This window comes from Schistocerca serialis, chromosome 1 (genome assembly GCF_023864345.2).
Source record: "Schistocerca serialis cubense isolate TAMUIC-IGC-003099 chromosome 1, iqSchSeri2.2, whole genome shotgun sequence".
Classification (NCBI taxonomy): Eukaryota; Metazoa; Arthropoda; class Insecta; order Orthoptera; family Acrididae; genus Schistocerca; species Schistocerca serialis.
In genome coordinates, this window is record NC_064638.1 from 608,324,142 (window position 1) to 608,345,181 (window position 21,040).

Below are 21,040 nucleotides of genomic sequence, written 5' to 3' on the forward strand. Positions count from 1 at the left end.
TGATAAAATGAAGCCGTTCTTCTCACTGAAATATAGTGTACTATGTTTAATTCACCTCAGTTACAAATTATATCTCATTGGGTATTGATTATGGAAAGTATTGGAGGACTAGTACTTAAGTGATATGTGCTTGTAACTGATGACAAGGGATTCCTTCTTTCAAATGAAATATGAGAAAGGGACAAAGGCAATGTGTATTGTGTTGCACATCACACTGGGGAGTCAGAAGCTATACAGAGGATTGTAAGACATATTAAGTAAAAACATGTGCATAGTTGAATGCTGATAATGCAAAAGAAAACAAAATTCATTATCAGGGAGCTGCTAGTAAGGAGGAAATCCTTCTGCATCATGCATAATCACATGGCTTGGTGCATAGAAAATAAATTACAAGTGAAAGGTTTTCCTGAACCCTGGAGATGGGAACTTGACCTCCAATGTATTATCATCACATTCCAACACCTCCTTGGATTTGAAAATTCCATTAACATACACTCTCCATCATCTTTTGATATTATTATTTATTATGTATTATTTAATTATTTTTGTGGTGTCACCGCCAGACACCACACTTGCTAGGTGGTAACCTTTTAAATTGGCCACGGTCCGCTAGTATACGACGGACCCGCGTATCGCCACTATCAGTGATTGCAGATCGAGCGCCGCCATACGGCAGGTCTAGAGAGACTTACTAGCACTCGCCCCAGTTGTACAGCCGACGTTGCTAGCCATGGTTCACGGAGAATTACGCTCTCATTTGCCGAGACGATAGTTAGCATAGCCTTCAGCTAAGTCCATTGCTACGACCTAGCAAGGCGCCATTTATCCTTTGCTTTTGTATCTAATGAAGCATGTACAGTAACAAGACCAATGTTCACCAATTGTGGATTAAAGTTAAGTATTCCTGCAGCTACGTACTTTTCTTTATAGCATTCATTACGTATCCTGTTTCAGACCTCACGCCAGCCTGCGTGAGCTTAACGCGTGTCTTTCGGCTACTTCCGAGTGGCGTGGCTGTCTTGCTACACCACTACAATTTTCCTTATTGGTTTTTGCTTTTTCTTTTTTTGTTCTCCCTCACTTCACATCGGATTATCGTATTTTTTCCTATCCTATTCCTTCTTAATTCTTGGTTGCACTATTAATTCATTTCTTTTTTTCTTAGTCCATCGTTACTTCTCACTTGTGCTCCTTATCACTGGTCTAAATGCTCACCTGTACTATCTTTGTCCTCCTACTCTCTCTGTTGCCTCTACCTCTACCTTTATCTTTGTCTCCCTTTGTCCTTCCAACAGATGGATCCCTTTCATCCTGTGTGCTGAGTGATCTGACATTGCTTTTAAACTTCACAAACCTATCCCTCTCTCCTTTGAAATGAAGGCACTGTTAGTTCTGAAATCTAGGATAGGGCTGTGTACTAAATAGTTCACATATTGAAGGGACATATTGGTCAGCAATTTTGTATCATAATTTTATAGTTTCCTTGAGTAAATTTTCATCTTGAAATCTTTGTCATTCAGAGTTGAAAGATGTAGAAAATTTATGTTCCTATAAATGCCTCTTCCACTGTCGTTTCTTTGTGTTGTTCAGAGTAACTTCTCTAGAAAGAATTTTTATAGACTTTAGTTCATTGTTGTCTTAGACAGTTATCATACTCCAGAAATAGTACACTCATTATGTATACATTAAGGTTCACTCTGTAGTGAAGCAGGCTTGTAAAATATTTCTTTGCCATTTATTCTGAAAATGTTGGATTAGGATGATAAAGGTGTGTTTTCTTATGCACTTAAATTCTATGTTTACCATCATTATGTGCCAGATGCTCATTCGTGAAAAATGTTTACCAGCTGTTCCAGTCACTGCAGCGCAAAACCAACACCACCAACAGCAGCATCAAATAGTATTGCAACCAAATTCCATACAAGTTCAACAGTCAAAACCAGTAGATGGTATACAGAAGATACCAGTATCAGCAGGATTTGCACAGATAGTTCAGTCATCTGGTGGTAGGCACATCTTGCTTACATCATCTGCACAAATTGTTCAGCCTTTATCAGCCAGCCAGACGGTCCAAGCAAACTCAACTGGTAATATATTAAGATACTTCTAAATTTTATTCTTGTTTCACTATTATATCACATGTTTGTGGATCCATGCAGTGCAGTGAATGAGATGAAATGTATGTGTGTGTTGCTGTTTGAGTTTATATTGTCATTTTGTGATAGTGAATGGAGCTGTGGATGCTAGACAATGGAGTGCCACGTGGAGAAATCGGAACATTTCCATCATATGCTTCAATAGATGCTTGACAGCAGAAGAGGCTGGAAGAAACATTTGTGCCATGTATGGGGGTAATGCCATTGGACAGAACACGGCTTGAAAATGGTTTTCTATTTATATGGAGGCTCATTTTGACATTAGTGACTCTCCACATTCAGGGGGACTTTTGAGGTTTAGTGAAGATCTTTTAAAGGCATTAATGCATAATGATCCACATCAGTATAGTTAAGAACTGGCAGTGTGATTATTCCAGCATCGTGCGACATTTGCTTGCCCAATACATCATGGCATCCAGTAAGTGGGATGCGCTTTATGGTTATTGTTCACATTCAGTCTTTCATGTCAGAGATGCCTACATGCCTTCGAGAAAACAGTTATATAGTTCCCTGAAGAAAGTGTCCACAGTAACACTTGAGTAGTAGCCCACACTTGAGGTAGTTGAGAGTTAATATGGTTCATGGGTTGTTCTTGTTGTTATTGTTGTTGTCATTGTTGTGTGTGTGGTGTTTTTTAACAATTCTCAGTTTTCTCCAGCATCTGGAGGACAAGACTCTCGATGGAACGCAAATAACTCCCAGTCACATAGCCACAACTTTTTAATAATTTTTGGGGTCGTCAAAAAGTTTATTAAAAATATTATTCCTTCTTTCTTTTTTTTCATTGCATTATTTCATTATTTATTTCCCAATTCTTTATTATTAAGTTCACATTTTGTAGTTCATTTATGAGGGGACAATTCCAATGTTGTAACCAGTAGATGTGTTTAGCACAGGCTATTGACTTGTAATGTGGGTATAAATAAAAGCTGTGAAGGACCCTTGCACATATGAAGCAGAAAGTTACTGATCATTGGTGTCTTGGAAAAACAGCATTATAACAGTCAGCAATCAACCAACCACAGTCCTTCTTGAGCACCAGGTGCATTCTGTGTTGCCAGTTTTGTACCTACATGAAGATTCTTGCAAACATGTTCCCTTAGATACCTCCAAGTACATAGGGGACAAGATAGTTCTTCAACACTGTTATTCTTTTTGGTGCTTACAAGATTCATTTAGAAATATTATATGCTATTTTTTTTAAATATTTATTTAATTTTGCTAATTCACTCTTGTCTGTGACCATGTGGCTACCAAACTTGATGCATTGGTAATTTACGTCATGATCCAATGTGCTTTTGTAGCAACCCACATTTTCAGTGTTAACTCAGTATGTAAAACACATCTTCATACATTCTGCTTCCTCAGAACAACACAGGAAATTATGAAGCAGAATTGTTGACTATATTTGACAATCTATTCGGCAACACTACACACACATGATGCTGTCTCCAACAATTGCTATTTGAAGTCTGGAATTTATGGGAAGGGAAAAAAAAAGAAAAGAAAGCTTTTGAAGTTAGGCTTTGTTGGAAAGTAGCATGGTTTTCTTGTTATGGCTTATATACATGTATGTTACGTGTCTTTCTATGAAAGAGAAATTGCTACTCACGACTATCGTGTGTGTGTGTGTGTGTGTGTGTGTGTGTGTGTGTGTGTGTGTGTCGTTTACTGTTTACTATGGCAGAAAGCTTTAATTGTGAAGTCTTTTTGTTGTGCGTATCTGCGACTCAGAATTTCTGTTGTGCGGTGAGAGGCAACTTTCCTTTCATAGTATTGTTGCATTCCATCCTGGATTTTCCACTGTTTGATTTTTACATGTTGATAGTCATATTTTTACATCTTTTGCTGCTAATCCAAATGTATGTTATTGTTGATATTTTCAATTTTCCTTCTATGAATTTACATGAATTGCATAAGATTTTCCTTTCTTTTTACTGTATTGACTTTGGCATAGATCAGAAAAATAAAAAGTGTCAGCCATTGTTGAATATGAGTTAATTATCTATCAAAAGCCATGACTATTTTGTTACAGGGTGTGCTTGCATGCATACTGTTATGAAATTGCTGTTGCCAAAACTGGTGTTTACATGCAAATATTTATATATTTTTCTTTTGTTAATTGTATTGTGAAACTAATTCACCAATAATGCTTACAGGAGTATTACCAAATGGGCAAAGAGTAACAGTTCTTTCAAAATCAGTGAATAGTTCATCTGTTTCAAGTTCATCAGTGAATAGGATTGTTACATCTGGCACATCGGCAAGACCTGTGATGAGAGTGCCTCCCTTAAATGTGAACACTGTTGTACATTCCAATCATAGCTCAGCCAATAGTGTAGTGATCACTGGAACAACTACTCTTACAACTACTACTACATCTACTTCCACAAAAACTAGTGCAGTGTTGACTCAGCCCGTATTGGCAGCACTTGTGCAACAGACGAGAAATAATGTCACCTCGAAGTCATTAATTACACTGACAGGAGGTAATCTGGATCTGGATGGTGTCAAGTCTTTGGTGCCCACAAATCATAAACAAGAGACAGATGCAAGCAAGGATTCTGTGTTTTATTTGGTAAGTATTTTAAGCTAAAATGTTTAATTGCCTTACAGCATGAAAAATACTAGTTATGCTGTATTTGAAAAAGATGAATATGGAAATTATTAAATATTTGCATTCAAACATTAATATTCAGTGGGTATGAGAACGCTATAACACCTCTGAGAGGGAAATTTCTTCACTAAAAACAAGTCATGTTATGAGGTGATATTGCGCAAATTTTTGTCAAAATTAGTCACACCCACTAATTATTTTGGAAATATGGCCTGATAAAAGGTATTTTTAACATGCCAGCTGTTATCTCAAGCACTTGCAGTAATTTATGTATGAGACCTTGCAGAAGAAGAATGCTGACACAATTTGTTGTCACTTAATACTGCAATTATATTAAAAACCGGGTTGAATCATTTGTTGTTGAATGTTTGATTGAAGATTTTTCTGTTATGGAGAACCCAAGACCACACACATTTTTTGTTAGTCAATTCCTGTAAATTTTGAAGTCATATTTGAATTTTTGCGTCTTTCAGAGGTGAACTGTGACACTACACAACATGATCCCAATTAAGATTTTATTTGATTTGTATTTTTAATGTGTACGCTGCCAATGTGTAAAAAAGTGATTCAGAAGATCCCTTATTGTTGAAAACAAAAATTTCATTGTGGCATACTGGGTATAAAAAAATAACTGCAGAAATGCTCTGTTGTTCTGATTCATTGTTAAATTAAATACTCTATAATTTGTAAAATTGCTTGTGTCTGTATATGTGTGGATGGATATGTGTGTGTGTGCGAGTGTATACCCGTCCTTTTTTTCCCCTAAGGTAAGTCTTTCCGCTCCCGGGATTGGAATGACTCCTTGCCCTCTCCCTTAAAACCCAAATCCTTTCATCTTTCCCTCTCCTTCCCTCTTTCCTGACGAGGCAACCGTTGGTTGCGAAAGCTAGAATTTTGTGTGTATGTTTGTGTTTGTTTGTGTGTCTGTCGACCTGCCAGCACTTTCATTTGGTAAGTCACATCATCTTTGTTTTTAGATATATATTTCCTACGTGGAATGTTTCCCTCTATTATAACCATATCATTAATTTGAACCCAACAATTACGTTTGTTATTGTCGCTGTTGCATCTCGAAATCTTTCCTGTCGTCTTATTTTCTCTTTCTGCGTTTACCAGTGGTCTCACTTTCTATTCACCTTCCCTTTTTACCGTAATACAATTTTATCCCGCCTATATATACTCTATAATACGTAACCCACTTCCAAACCATAACCAAAAAATTTTTATTTTGCGCTTTCAACAATACCGCTAACCGTTTCTAGTTCAATAACAGCTGCCTTCACGTATTAAACAACCATTTCGGCTAGTTCTAATAACTTTTACTTTATTTCCACTTCCGTTTTTCGTACATCACTGATCATTTTTAGCCGCTCTCCACCGGTTTTAACGTCATTATTTACAATTGTTAGCCCCATTTTCGTAATCTTTCACCACAACACCACGCCTTTTAATACATTTACACGTTTTTTCGAAATTTTCCCGAATTTCTCCGTCCTTTAACGTGTTTTAGCGGCAACACAACCACCTAACCTTTATGCACATCGCTGTCTACCAACCCAAGTTCACCACAGGATCAACTTAACCAACACTTTTTCGCATTTTTTCATACCAGATCTCCAGTTATTTTCTAGTTCACCCTTATCTCTCCCCATATATTTTTATCTTTCATTTTCATTTCAACCTCATGTACACTTTCCACCTTCTAATACCATGTCACCCTCACAACACCCCCACAACGACCCCATTAAGTTTTATTTACATTCCCTCCGCAGCTTGTGTCTGTATATGTGTGGATGGATATGTGTGTGTGTGCGAGTGTATACCCGTCCTTTTTTCCCCCTAAGGTAAGTCTTTCCGCTCCCGGGATTGGAATGACTCCTTGCCCTCTCCCTTAAAACCCAAATCCTTTCATCTTTCCCTCTCCTTCCCTCTTTCCTGACGAGGCAACCGTTGGTTGCGAAAGCTAGAATTTTGTGTGTATGTTTGTGTTTGTTTGTGTGTCTGTCGACCTGCCAGCACTTTCATTTGGTAAGTCACATCATCTTTGTTTTTAGATATATATTTCCTACGTGGAATGTTTCCCTCTATTATAACCATATCACTAAATACTCTATAATCAACATGAGAAATGTGTCTGCAATAATGGATTCAGAATCACATGTATTATAAATATTCTATGCTATTATGATATGTGGTCAGATGGATTTCTTGTTGAAACATACCATTTCATCCCCATTTGTGGAGGACATCTTCTCAGAGATCTAATACACAGTATTGCTCACTAGTGAACCAAGTCAGGATGTGCATCAGACCTACAAAGAAGCTACAACCCTCCTTGAAGATGTCCATTACAGACAGGGATGAAACATCAAGTTTCAGTAAAAAATTCACCTGACCACAGCTTAATACTCAGGAATATTTTAATAAGTGTGACATTTCCAGTTGTGGAAGTTTATATTTCACAATTAGAAAGACAATAACAAATTAGTTCACTTATTACCTTATTTACAATGACATACTCATTCCCTACAGTATTTATAGATAATAATCAGACAACAATTGTAATGCACTATGTCATTAATACAACTCACGTATGTTGCATTGTTTTTATCACTATTAGTGAAATATGAAAGAAAATTGAACTTCTGTTTATACATTGGTAATACTGTTTACAAATAATTTCTTTATCTATTTATTTGAGAAAGCTTCTATCACAAACATTAATGTTGCCTACCTGAATCGTTAAGATATTAAATTTTTGCACATACTCATGAACACTGGATACAAAATGTCAACTCGCACTCTACTCAAGAGAGAGGGGTGCAGGATGGAAATTTTGCAGCTATGTTGGACTGGTCCCAATGGCCAAAAGAAATCGTATTGATTCACCTTCTACAGCTGCTGCCCAAAATTTCATCAGTAAGCTGCACCGGTTTGTTCTGGATCCTGTAACAGTGTGCTACCGTACTGTGGCACACAGATTTCGCTGTGTACGAGGACTGCAGATACATAAATGCAAGCAAACTGTCAGTTATGGTACTTTACATTGTTTCTACCAAGATGGTAATTAAAATGTTGACTATGCCTTCTGAGAGCTGACTCATCCTTTCTGTGAGAGACTGTTAAAATTTTAGAGGTAGCGTCTTAAACTTGAAGTTGCATAACTTTTTACTGTTGTCTGTTAAAGTTGTAGAACTTGTGTTGTTCAGTTGAAAAATTTTAATTATTCCTTGTCTGCTCATTTACATTGTGCTCTGCTCATTTACATTGTGCTCTGCTCATTTACATCATGCTCTGCTCATTTACATCATGCTCATATTCTTTATTCGCATGTATTGGAGAGTTGCATATAAGCAGTAGTAAATTATTTGAATTTCTTGTTTCAAAAAAGTCATGAGTCAGAAAAGTGCAGTTTTACAGGAGAAGGCGCAAACTTCCTACACCATAAACAATCTGAGAATTGAAAACTAAACTTTCTGGCAGATTAAAACTGTGTGCCGGACCGAGACTCGAACTCGGGACCTTTGCCTTTCACGGGCATACAATGACATACTTCTTTAGGTACATTCAGTGGCATACATGGATACTGTCTCCGAAACTGAGCTACCCAAGCATGACTCACGCCCCGTCCTCAAAGTTTTACTTCCGTCAGTACCTCATCTCTTACCTTCCAAACTTTACAGAAGCTCTCCTGGGAAGCATGCACAACTAGCACTCCTGAAAGAAAGGATATTGCGGAGACATGGCTTAGCCACAGCCTAGGGGATGTTTCTGGAATCTGAGAATTTATTGTTATTTCAATGCCAATAGTTGTCGAATCTTCAAGGACCATGTAGCATTGTGCATTTTCATTTTGTAATTTATAGTTTTGCATAAAAGTAATGCAGCCTCGAGACCACATGAGAAGAAACACAGATGCCAACAAACTGTAAATAATTACTTATTTACGTATTAAAAAAAAAACACACACACACACACTTCATGAACTGTTTGATAGTCAAAAAATAACAAAACTGTATCATTCTGGATCCCACTGAAGATGCCGTGGAGTAAGAAAAGTGCAAAATGTGTGTGGGAAAAATGAAGTACAGTTGCAGCAAGAAAAGGCAATTTTATTTACAAAACAAATTATTCTGGACAATTTCTCTATCTTTGGTGCAGCTGCTGCTTGTATCTACATCTGTATGGCAACATCTCTTGGCTCTATTTACAGCTATTATTTTTGCCTACAGTAATTTGCACTTCACAGTTGAAAGTTGTCATTTTTTAAAACATCTCATTGTTTATGATGCCATATTCTCTTAAACCGTATGCATACAATGACATACTTCTTTAGGTACATTCAGTGGCATACATGGATACTGTCTCCAAAATATGTTGCGAATAGAGTCAGTAGCAAAGAAATAATAAATTTAAACATCATTCATGATGCAGCCGTTTTTCACAAATCTCAGTGTTTGTGATGTTATATCTCCTGAACTTCGGTTTTTACCCCAAAGTGTTTGTTGCCTGACAGTAAGGGACATGTGTACCAAGTTCAGTTGAAATTGGTCCAGTGGTTTAAGAGGAGATGTGGAATATACATACACACACAAACATATATATACATCCCTTTTTATAATACATTTGGATTATTGGTTATCAATAAAGTAATAATATGCAACCTAAGGCAGTGTTCTTTTGTCCTTATTGACTCATGGGTTACTGTTGACCCTGCAGGTTATATCAGCTTTTTTGAAATTGTGTGGATATGATTTCTAGCAATAGTACATCTGAGCTCTGCAGATAAAAACTAACTCTTCAGTTTATACTACGTCTTCAACTTAAATTACTGTAATTTCTCCCACATCACCTTTATTGCCTATTCATTGTTTTTCTCTCATTTCTCACATTTTGATGCTCCTTCCAATTAAATTTCATATTTTACCATACACTACTGTCCTTTCCCTGTTAACAACACGTCCATTACTCTTCTACCCCACTGTTTTTTTCAGTCACTTTTGTCTTGCTTTATTTAAACTTTTTAGGTATGGTTTTAATGCATTTTGTTTTCACTCTTCTTATATGAATTTGTATTTGTGTTTGATTTAATTCTTGTCTATGTAATTGGGATTTTGGTTTCTTGTGAATTTTCTAATTTTAAGCAGGTGTTAAAAATGACTCATCTGTGCATAATCTTTGATAAAGAAATGGTGATAAATTTCTAATAATCTGAATGCAAATAATATGGATAAAATTGAAATGTGAAGTTTCCAACAATATTGTTCTTGTGGTTGATATTTCATTTCTTTGAATTGTGTGTATTGTTTTAGCCGGAACTGAATAAAAAGCGACATATGAAACGGAGAGAAAAGCTTTGTACGATTAATATGGTCAATCAGAGGCGATGTGCTGCTTGTCCAATCTATGGGTCTGACTTAGTTGAAGCAGTTAGAATTGTCGATCAGCAGTGTACGTCACGTGGATGGAAGAGCAGTGGTTATGTTCATTGCCAACATGCACATAGGCAATGTAACAGACCAGAAGTTTACTGGAACACTACTGAAGCATTAAAGGCTGTGATTCATACAAATACTTCGTATGTCGAAGAACTGAAAGATGCATTTTCAAGGTTAGTTTGTCTTTCTTTTGAAAATTATTTCATGTAAAATTACATTATTGATGTGTAGCCTCGTCCAAATCCCATGGGGCAGTGAAGTTGAATGCTAGTGACACAGTAAAACTTCATATAGTGGTAACACAAACCACTCACAAGTATGCAGAAAAGACACTATAAAACTATTATTGTTTTGGACATTTCTTACATTCCAGTAACACATAGCACATGACTTATATTAAACTGCTCTAAAATTCTTTTTGAGAAATACAGCTAATAGCTTCACAAGAACCATTTTTACGTTTCATAGCAGATTTGCTTTTAAACTGTATCGAAACTAGTTGACTTTTTGAATGAACCATGTAATGACACTTTTATGATTATCATGAAATACTATTACGCAATTTCAGTTTTTCTGCTGAGACAGTTGTCACTGGTGTTTCAGACAATGCTAGATATCATAGCTTAAAGCATCACTTGGCCTCAAAAATTATTTTCAGTATTGGCTTTGAGGTGGTAAACATAGAGGTACTCACTTTTATTTCACAGAAAAGTAAGGAATTCTTAGAGCTACAGTAGCAGGTTTACTTGCACTGCTTTTCACATTTTTGAATTTACAGGGCGGACTGTTTTAGTGTCTGTTAACACCAACGTTTACTTTATAAATATCCCTGTCTTTTCACTTTTTAGTTTTTCTAGTAACTCAGCAAGATCATTATCAAAATAATTGCTAGTGAATTCTGGACTTGCAGCCAACCAAGTAAATAAATCCCTCGCAGTTGAAAAGAAAAACAGAGGTTAATTTCACCTTAGGAGAAGTTTTCTTTAACTATATGTGAACAATATACCCACAGTATTTCAATACATCTCTTACTGTTTTCCCTCCTAGCTAACTATTGCAGTATCCTTGACAATGGAGCAACTGATGGTGGTTGTTTTTAAGTTTAATCAAGTGTAATTTTGATTACTGCCTTTTCCGCTGTTGCACCTCTGGCTTTCAGTATTTTTTTCAGTTTTTTCTCCTCTTTGATGACATCTGTGGGAAGACAACACTCTTCGTTTGAGAGTGTTGTGGTTATCAACTATGAAACTTTGGCATCCTTCCGTGATGTTGGTTCCTCCTGTAAACTGTTTACATTTGTAAATTTGATTTGCCTTAGTTTAGTGTAGCTATTCCATCACAGAAGCATCCTGAAGGTGTACGACATTTCTGGACATTGCCGTAAACTTTGTCAAACAGGAAGCACCAATTCTGTTTAACGATTTAATTCATGCATTACACTTGTGGTAGTTGAGGACTTGCCCAGTTTCAGAGTTATTGTTGATTGCATTATAAGTACCATTTCCAAACACAGACTGCAGTCATGAAACCTTCACTAACTGCACCAATGAGCATTTAACATCTTTCACCTGTAATACTGAATGATCTCTCATTGTTCCAAAAAACATTTGACTCAGTATTAGATCAAAGCATATTAACAAAATTACAGTCATATGGGGTATGAAATAAAATTTGTGACTGGATTGAGGATTTATTTTGTAGAGAGGATGCACCATGTTACCTAGAGTGAAGAGCCATTAACAGATGAAGTAATTGTGGTCATACCTTGGCTTTGCTGTTCATCTTGTTAGAGATGATGCAGTTACATAAATGAAGTACTATTTGGAAAAAATAGTTCATGAAAAGAAAGTCATCTTTATGTGTAAGTAAATTTTCTAAATAGTTTTTTTTTTTATCTGACTCATTAAAAACCAAGTGATAATCATGTAATGATGGAGTTTCTTTGGTGAATGTAGACTGGGCCAAGTGGAGGTTCTGGCCAGATAGTTACATGTCTGAAGGATGTGTGTGGATAATGTAGTCTGCTGCGCAGCTATGGCCGCTTGTGTGGAATCCTCCATTACAAATATATTTCCAGATCATCAGATTTATTCAAAATATAAACCTCTTTTATTGATCAGCATCTGCATTTATATACACAAGCCACTGTGTGGTGTGTGACAGACAGTACCCTGTAACACTTATTAGTTGATTTTTTTCCTGTTCCATTCCCAGACAGAATGAGGGAAAAATGACACACTATATGCCTCCATATGAGCACTGATTTCTCATATCTTATCTTCGTGGTCCTTAAGTGAAAAATATATTGTTGGTAGTAGGATTGTTCTGCAGTCAGCTTCAAATTCTAGTTCTCTAATTCTCTGTAGTGTTCTTCGAAGAGAACATAACCTTCTCACCATGGATTCCCTCCATAACAATGGCATGTTGTTCGAACATACCAGTAACAAATGTAGCAGGCAACTTCTGAATTGCTTTCATTTCATTCTTTAATCTGACGTGGTGGAAATCTCAAAGAGTCAAGCAGTACTCGAGAATAGGTCGCACTAGAGTCCTATATATGGTCTCCTTTACAGATGAACCACACTTCCTGAAAATTCTTGCAATAAACTGAAGTTGACCACTTCTCTACCATAATCCTCACTTGCTCGTGACATTTCTTATTGCTTAGCAATGCTATCCCCAGATATCTAAATGGCGTGACTGTGTCAAGGAGGACACTGCTAATGCTATATCCAAACATAATGTGTTTATTTTGGTTTATTTTTTTGTACTCGTCCACGTGAACTTATACTTCCTATGTTTAGAGCCAACTGCCATTTATCAAACCAACTAGAAATTATGTCTATGTCATATTTTACCATCCTATAGTCACTCATCTTTAACACCTTCATTTACACCTCAGCATCATCAGCAAACAGTAGCAAATTACTGGTCATCCAGTCTGCCAGATCATTTATGTATACAGAAAATAATAGCGGTCCTATCGCACTATCCCAGCCACTCCTGGTGATGACCCTTGTCTCCGATGAACACCCACCATCGAGGTTCTATTATTTAAGAAGTCCTCGAGCCACACATATCGGGGAACCTATTCTGTATGCTCAAACCTGTATTAACAATCTGCAGTCTGGTACTGTCTCAAATGCTTTTCAGAAATCTAGGAATATAGAAACTGCCAATTGCCCTTCATCCATAGTTCATAGTATATCATGTGGGAAAAGGGCAAGCTGTATTTCATGTAAGCAGTGCTTTATAAAACAGTGCTGATTCATGGACATAAGCTTTTCAGTCTCTAGTAAATTTATTACATTCGAACTTGGGATATATTCCAGAATTCTGCAGCAAACCGATGTTAAGGATACTGGTCTGTAATTTTGCATGTCTGTTCCTTTACCCATCTTATATACTGGAGTCACCTACACTTTTTCCCTGTCAGTTGGGACTTTGCACTGGGTGAAAGATTACCAATAAATGCAAGCTAAGGGGCGAATGTCACAGAGTACTCTTTGTAACACAGAGTTGAGATTCCGTCCTGACATGGTTACTGATTTTTTTTTTTTTTTCAACACTTTCAGTTGGTTCTCTATGCCAGGGATGCTATTACTGTGTCACACATGACTCTGTGCTCTGGCCAAATGATGGTACATTTGTGTTATTCTCCTGCATGAATTATTATTTAAACATGGAATTTAATTTTGATTTTGTTGTGTACCTTCGGCTGTCACACCAGACTGGTCGATGAGTGACTGGATGGAACTGTTAGACTCACTTAGCAGTTTTATGTAGGACCCGAATTTTCTTGTGTTTTCTGCTAGATCTTTCGCTAAGGTGTGAAGATGGTAGTTGTTCTTGTGTCGCGCGCAGATCTTTTCGCTCATGCACAAATCTCTACTAATCTTTGCCTGTTCACTTGCCAATTCCTTTTTGAATCGAGACTGCAACAGCCTTTGCTTTCTCAGCAGTTTCGAATTTCTTTGCTAAACCACTGTGGGTCTTTTCCATTGTCAGTGCACTTACTAGGCACATACTTGTCCAGGGCATGATTTACAATCTGTATAAAGTTTATCCATAATTCCTCTTGTCCATCATACTGGACCTAAATGATTGCAGTTCATTGTCCAAGTTAGGTGCTAACAGCTGCTTATCTGTTCTTTGTAGCAGAAACAATCCTAGACTTCTTGATCGATTTATTAACTTTAATAACCTCAGTAGATTTGATGACATCATGATCTCTAATTCCTGTGTCCTATACTGGCGCCGTTGATGAAGTTCGGCCTTGTTGTAACTACGAGGTCTAAGATATTTCCATTACATGTGGGCTACTGAACTAGCTGCTCAAGACAGACATTTGTCTTAATTTGTTATTGAGTTACTCTTTTTGAAGATCATGTCTGTTCAGTGTAGTCACTGTATTTTGTGCCATAATTCTGTTTGATATGTTACTAGAACTCTTTGTTATGTCCACTAAGTTTCTTTGGTCCTTTTCCAAACTGAACATTGCTGTTGCCAGTTATACCTGTATTATGGCTAATTTTTAGATTATTGTTACTTATGAGAGAGCTTGCCCACCCTGTTCTTTTGGTTTTAAAATTTATAATGTTCTTCGATTGTTATTACTAACAAGAGATTTGTTGCCAAGTGACCCTTTTTATTAATTTAAATCCCTTCCCAATTTTTCCATTGAACCATTCTAAACTAAGATAGTAGTTACATACAGAAATATTTGTGCATTCTATATTACCTCATGTCAGTTCTTATGTAGTTACCTCACCAACAAATAAATTATTTTCCGTATAATTTGTTTCCATTTTGCAGGACTTCTGCTTCCCTTCACATCTATTCCCCCTCCCCCCACTTGGCATTCCAGGTGCCTCTGTGACTCTCAGTATGTCTTTGAACATCTGCCACAGATCTGTTAAACTATCCCGTAACATTTTTATGCTAGCAGATAATACCTAACATGTTATGTATTTCTCTCTGGACTGAACAAAAAAATTAAAAATAAATGGAAATCCTTAGTACTTATGTATTGCAAAGCATTGCTATACCCTCACTCCTGGGATGTCAGTTCTAAAAATAAGACAAAAGGATTTATGTTAGTGCTTGTCTTATCCTGGAAATGTATTTAATTACCATTTTTCTTATGAATAATTTTTTTTTTGCAGGTTCCTGTTGTTTGTGCCAGCAGTGGCAGCACCTCAGCCAAAATTTCATGTCTCTCACCCCCCACCTTCACGATTGTGGGAAGACAGAAGATTTACAGCTGAACTTCAACGGGAGTTGTCACCTCGTTGTGCATTGTTGTATCCTGTAGTGAGCGCAATGGCAACCCAGTTTCCTGATCCCAGGCTTATTCAGTATGATTGCGGTGAGTAATAATGAAGTATCAGCTGTCTTTTTCCTATATTACTTAGCTGCTCGCGTAATATCTTCATTGATTTAATGTAATACCCTCCCATTATGTGGGTCTTAAGATGAAGTTAATGCACAATTTCTCAGCAACTGCAACTGTTATTTTCAGCACATTAAAATACTTTCATTAAATAATTTGAAGCTAGCCGTAGGCGGTAATTTTATCAATCTTCACCACTTAGCTTACTGCTAGTTTTATTTCCTTGCCTCAGAACTACAGATTTTTTTTTTTTTTTTAATAATTGTGTGTTACTACATGAAATAAGTTAAATTCCTGAGCATTACTTCATAAGAGTAGCAGAATATGTGCTTCAAGTCTGTAACCTCCCTATTACACTAAATTTACAAAGTCTTTACAAATCTTCATTGGGGAGGGAATATGTGGTGCATTCACTTAATTTGGTGTGGCAGTCATACTACAGGTGCTAGGTACAGTATAGCAAAATCGTGAAAAAAAACTTTATGTATGATTAATTTATCCAGTCATAGACACAAACTTGTATAAGACTCAGAACTAGCAAAATTTATTTTGTGGTATGGGCCCCTACACTAATAATAATCAATATGTGATATTAAAGTTAACCTGTAATTAACATAAAATAAGGGAAAGGCAACTCCCTACCTATAGAGAACTGATGTGTGGCGTCACGTACCAGGCTTCTGTAGAAAAGTTGTTGCCCTTCCCCCAAAATGTCCCTCCTCAAAATTAGGAATCAGTGGAAAAAAATTGTATGCAGAATACTGTGAGCTACATACTTAACACCCCCCCCCCCCCCCCATTTTGACTGGTTTGATACCTTAAGCTGTCTACTGTTTATTCCTGCATTGTGCTAGTCTTTTCATCTCAATATCCTCTATAATCAGTTGTGCATACTCTAGTCTTGGTCCTCCTCTGCTGCTTTTCCCCTCAGCAGTTCCTTCCAACACATATCTAAAAGCAGTTTCCCTTTTTCAGTTGTGTACAATTCCATCAAAATTCACTTTAGGGGATTTAGAGAAATAAAAACATCTTACATGTGATGTAATTCTTCAGTCCTTCCCAGCAGTCTGTTGACATCCTGATGTGTCGGGTATTCTGCCACATAAAGCATCGTGAATGGGAATTCTGCCACATATGAGCATTGTTCGTGCATGGTATTTTGACAGTGTTACTTGTTATCTTCTTCGTATGCTATGTTACACTCATTGTCGAGTAGAATGGGTCCAGTATTTATAGCTATGGCCTTCCTCCTCCATGGTCGACTCCAGGTATTTTGTCTACAGTCCGTCCCCTCTAGCAGCATCCTTAGGCAGTACCTCTTCAATCTGGTGTGCCTGCCCACACACTAGTGTTTCATTTTTGGTCCAATGCAGTTCCAGGTGTTCCCTCTGTGATCCACTTCTGCTAGAAATGTTCTCAGGTGTTCCCTCTTCGGTCTGGTATGCCAGGCCGAGCACTATTATTTCGTCTTTGGAGCAGTGCACCTGTCTGCACGGCAGCATTCCATTATCAGTCCAGTTCAGTTCTATGTGGATGATAACCTTCTTGATCTGGCTTCATGATAGGGAGAGATTCAGTGAGTTTCTGAAACATCTAAATACATGCCACCCAAATATTAAGTTCATCTTGAAACTGGAAAAGGATGGCCAGTTGCCATTTCTGGATGTACTTGTCAAAAGGAGAGCTGACGGGTTGTTCGGCCGCTGTGTGTACCTACACTTGCTGATTTATACCTGCAAGCCTGGTACTGTCACCACCCTGCACATAAGAATGGAGTCTGCTGACATTGGTTCACAGGACACCTACCTTGTCAGACAAAGATAGTTCAGCAGCAGAAATAGAGCATTTACAATCAGTTTTCTGCAAGAATGGATACATGGCCAAGCGGATTTGGAAGGCCCTTCAACCAACCAATCCATCACATGATCCAGAAGAAGAGCAAGATGAGGCGTAGACTATGATATACCTGCCCTACGCAGGATCTGTTTCTGCCAAAATCATTAGGTTTCTCAAGAAGCGTAACAGCAAATGTGTGTTTGCTCTACCTTCCAAAATAAGAGGAGTAGTGGGAAATGTGTAATGTGACTCGGGGCTATGAAAACCAGGAGTTTATAACATACCCCACCGATGTGGCATTTGTACACTGGACAAAGAACTAGAACTGTAGAAAACCAGTCCAAGGAACATCAGAGACACCCAACTAAGCAGGCAACTATGTCAGCCATTGCTGAGCACTGTATGGAACTCGGTCATCCAATGAAATACGATGAAATTAAGCTACTGGCACAGACCCCCAGATACTGGGATCTTACAAGAGTGTCTCTATGGAATACAGTGCCCCAATGCAGGGTTGAGTGGCCACGAGCTAGGATGGTGGGAGCAGGTGATGGGGGTGAGGGGCAATCCCAGCATGCTCTCTGGAGCTGTTGCTGCTTACTACTCTCCTAGCGGCAGTATCGTGAATTACACATCATTTCGTAACCCATTTGTTTTTCCAAGCTCTGCTGGTACTGCTGTAGAGATCCCAGCGGGATATCTTATGTGCGTCGTAAATTGTGAAAGAAACAATTGGTAACACATTTCGTGCACCACCCTGTAGCTCTCAACCTCATAAGCTTAGAAGAATAAAAGCTACATACAGCAGAGTTAGAGGCAATGTGGCACTCGGTGTAGCGGAACTCTAAATCATGTTACACTTTGTTGTCCTTCGGAACTATGGTACATGCTGCAATAACTGCTCGGCTCAAATGCGCCCTTCCTGTATACAGTGAATTGATACAGGGAATGGATTAGGTCAGGTTATGTACTTTGAGTCAGAAATGTTATATTCAGTGCTGGCAGTGACCCCATAAGTGGAGTAAATCCAGTGAAAACCTGTTTGCTGGCAATGCAGTCTGGATTCTGCAAAGCCGTTGGACGATCTAGACCCCCCTGTCTAGCTAAGAAGAAATGTACTGCGCATCTGCTCTTGCTGGTTTGTATTACCCTGGTCGGATACACTGTGACCTCCTTTTTACAATGTTTTAACTCCTCCTCCATCATTACTGCATGTGTGCTACCATCTTCCGAAATTAATAATACCCCGCAGGAATTTTCCAAGAACTACCCACTTCACTGGACATACATGAATGGTGTAACACATGTAAACTGTGTTTGTCGTCCTGTTACTGGGAATCGAATTAGAATATATAATCGCGCTCAGTCGGTTTTCAGTTCTACTGATCCTATGCAGTAGCGGAAGGGTAGGTTTTGTATGCTGGATTCCATAGTGGCAGTGCGGTCCATGCTTTCTGTAACCCTGACACAAAGCAATGTTGCTATGACTTCTATTTCTTCCATTCTCACCCCTGATGTATCACAACCAGAGGGCAGGGACAAATATCACCCTTCCTCCCTCCTCAAAAGGCTGTTGCTACTAGCAAGCCTATTCACAAACAACAAACTACAATCCTGTGCATGCGGTACTTTTGACACAGGCTCAACCACATCTTTCTGTCTCTTCCTTTGATTCCTTCTCCTCATGTTATTCACTGACTCCATCCTTGAAACTCCAGAAATTGACTGTGGGCAATCTCAAAAATGTCGTAGATGCTCAACATGTACATTATTGTTGTCCATGACGGCAACTAAAGCTTCACACTAACTGGTGAAGTAGTCTCCACCACCTGCTAGCATCCTTAATACATTGTGATGAACTTCTTCATCTCCTCTTTCAGCTTGCGAACTGGATGACATCACCCATTTCCTACTTTATACTGCAGTAAAGTTACCATATATCTTACTGATTCCTCCTCCTTCTCTAAGGTCTTTGTATTCGGCTTCTGTGCTCATTTCCATGTGCACATTTGCAATCAACTTAGCTTTACTTTCTTTACCTCTTTGGAAGGTTGCGGCATTTTCCGACCGTACACCTCCTCGAATGGGGATAGTCTAGTATTTGTGCTCTCTTTTTGAATAATATGCTAACACGACACCTCTTATATGAGCATCCCAGTCCCAGTGTAACATAACATTTTCCCAATTGTTCTATTTACCAGTTCCTTTCTACCATTGGCCTGTTTGTGAAGAGGTCTAGTTCTTGACTTCTCCACATGCAGTAATAAACACATTGAGTGAGGTGGCACAATGGTTAGCACACTGGACTCACATTCAGGAGGACAATAGTTCAAAGATGTGTCCGGCCATCCTGATTTAGGTTTTCCATGATTTTTCTAAATCGCTTCAGACAAATGCCAGGATGGTTCCTTTGAAAGGGCATGACTGACTTCGTTTCCCATTCTTCTCTAATCTGATGGGACTGATGACCTTGCTGTTTGGTCCCCTCCCCCAAATCAACCAACAAATCAACCAGTAATAGACACAGCTCCTTCAGTAAGTCTGACAAAATTCGATATTCCGATGCCTGTGTTATTCTGATTACAATGCAAAGTTCCTTTGAACACGCATGCATGTCCAAACGAACAGACACTGTGATGACTACAGCCATTATGAAATACATTAAATGAATTCACAGTTGCAAATAAAGACAACCACCAGCTGTAGAATGTAATCACAACAACGAAAATTTGTTCTGGACCGCGACCCAGACTCGGATTTTCTGCTTATCACGAGTGGTCGCCATATCATTTGGCAATATCATATTTATCTGCCGATACCAGGCAAGCGACTTTCAAGTACAACACCTGACCTATATGGGAATATACATCATGGATGTACGAGAACAGGTTGTAGACACATGGTTGACGATATATGGGAGTTTGGGTCTGGCCGCGAGTCGTGCACAGAAAGCCAAATGGTAAGGCGACCGCTCGCGATAAGCAGGAAATGCTAACCATTACTTGTGTGAGTGGTTGCCTGCTAGTTCAGCATAGCAACCATCTCCACATACCAAGAAAAGTGATCTACTATTGTTAATATGAATTAATTTCCTGCTGAAGTATGACTGAATACATCAATCACAAGCATTTCAAATGGTTTTGATGTTCCTGATAGCCTCTGCAACTGTAGTCCCTTACGATTAAAGTCAGCTCACTGTACAAACTGTACACAATTCCTTGCGTAGTTGTCCACATCCACCACTATCTCTCAGCTATGCTCTGGTTTCCTGCTGCGCACACTCCATGACCAGACAAGAAGCTCTTCTTAAACTTCACTGGCAGTACTACCTGTGGCCTTAGCCTTGTTTTCTTGCACAACTGTCTGTGACATGTGCTAAACTGTGATTGCATCCAGTAATGTTTACAATCACTACCGGCCCTCTGCATTCCTACCGCTCTGCAAGAACATGACCGAGAACTTTCAACACTGCTGCCTCCTTGCTTAATCCATCAGTATTCCTGTGCTTCTTCCCTGGCTTGTGTACTATTTTGTAGCTGAACTCCCTTTGTCCATCTTGTCAGCCTGCAGATGCATCCTTCAGTCTCAATAACCACTTCAA

At 38.3% G+C, this 21,040-nt stretch overlaps 1 protein-coding gene across 4 annotated transcripts in view; it reads left to right on the forward strand.

Annotated features, from left to right (window-relative positions):
• LOC126477588 (helicase domino) overlaps window positions 1-21,040 on the forward strand; it is a 423,343-nt gene that overhangs the window by 172,862 nt on the left and 229,441 nt on the right. For all 4 annotated transcript variants that reach the window (XM_050103628.1, XM_050103631.1, XM_050103630.1 and 1 more), the window contains 4 exons: window positions 1,848-2,087; window positions 4,316-4,734; window positions 10,086-10,384; window positions 15,377-15,579. In XM_050103628.1, the coding sequence (XP_049959585.1) occupies window positions 1,848-2,087; window positions 4,316-4,734; window positions 10,086-10,384; window positions 15,377-15,579 (1,161 nt within the window). The remainder of the gene's footprint in view (window positions 1-1,847; window positions 2,088-4,315; window positions 4,735-10,085; window positions 10,385-15,376; window positions 15,580-21,040) is intronic.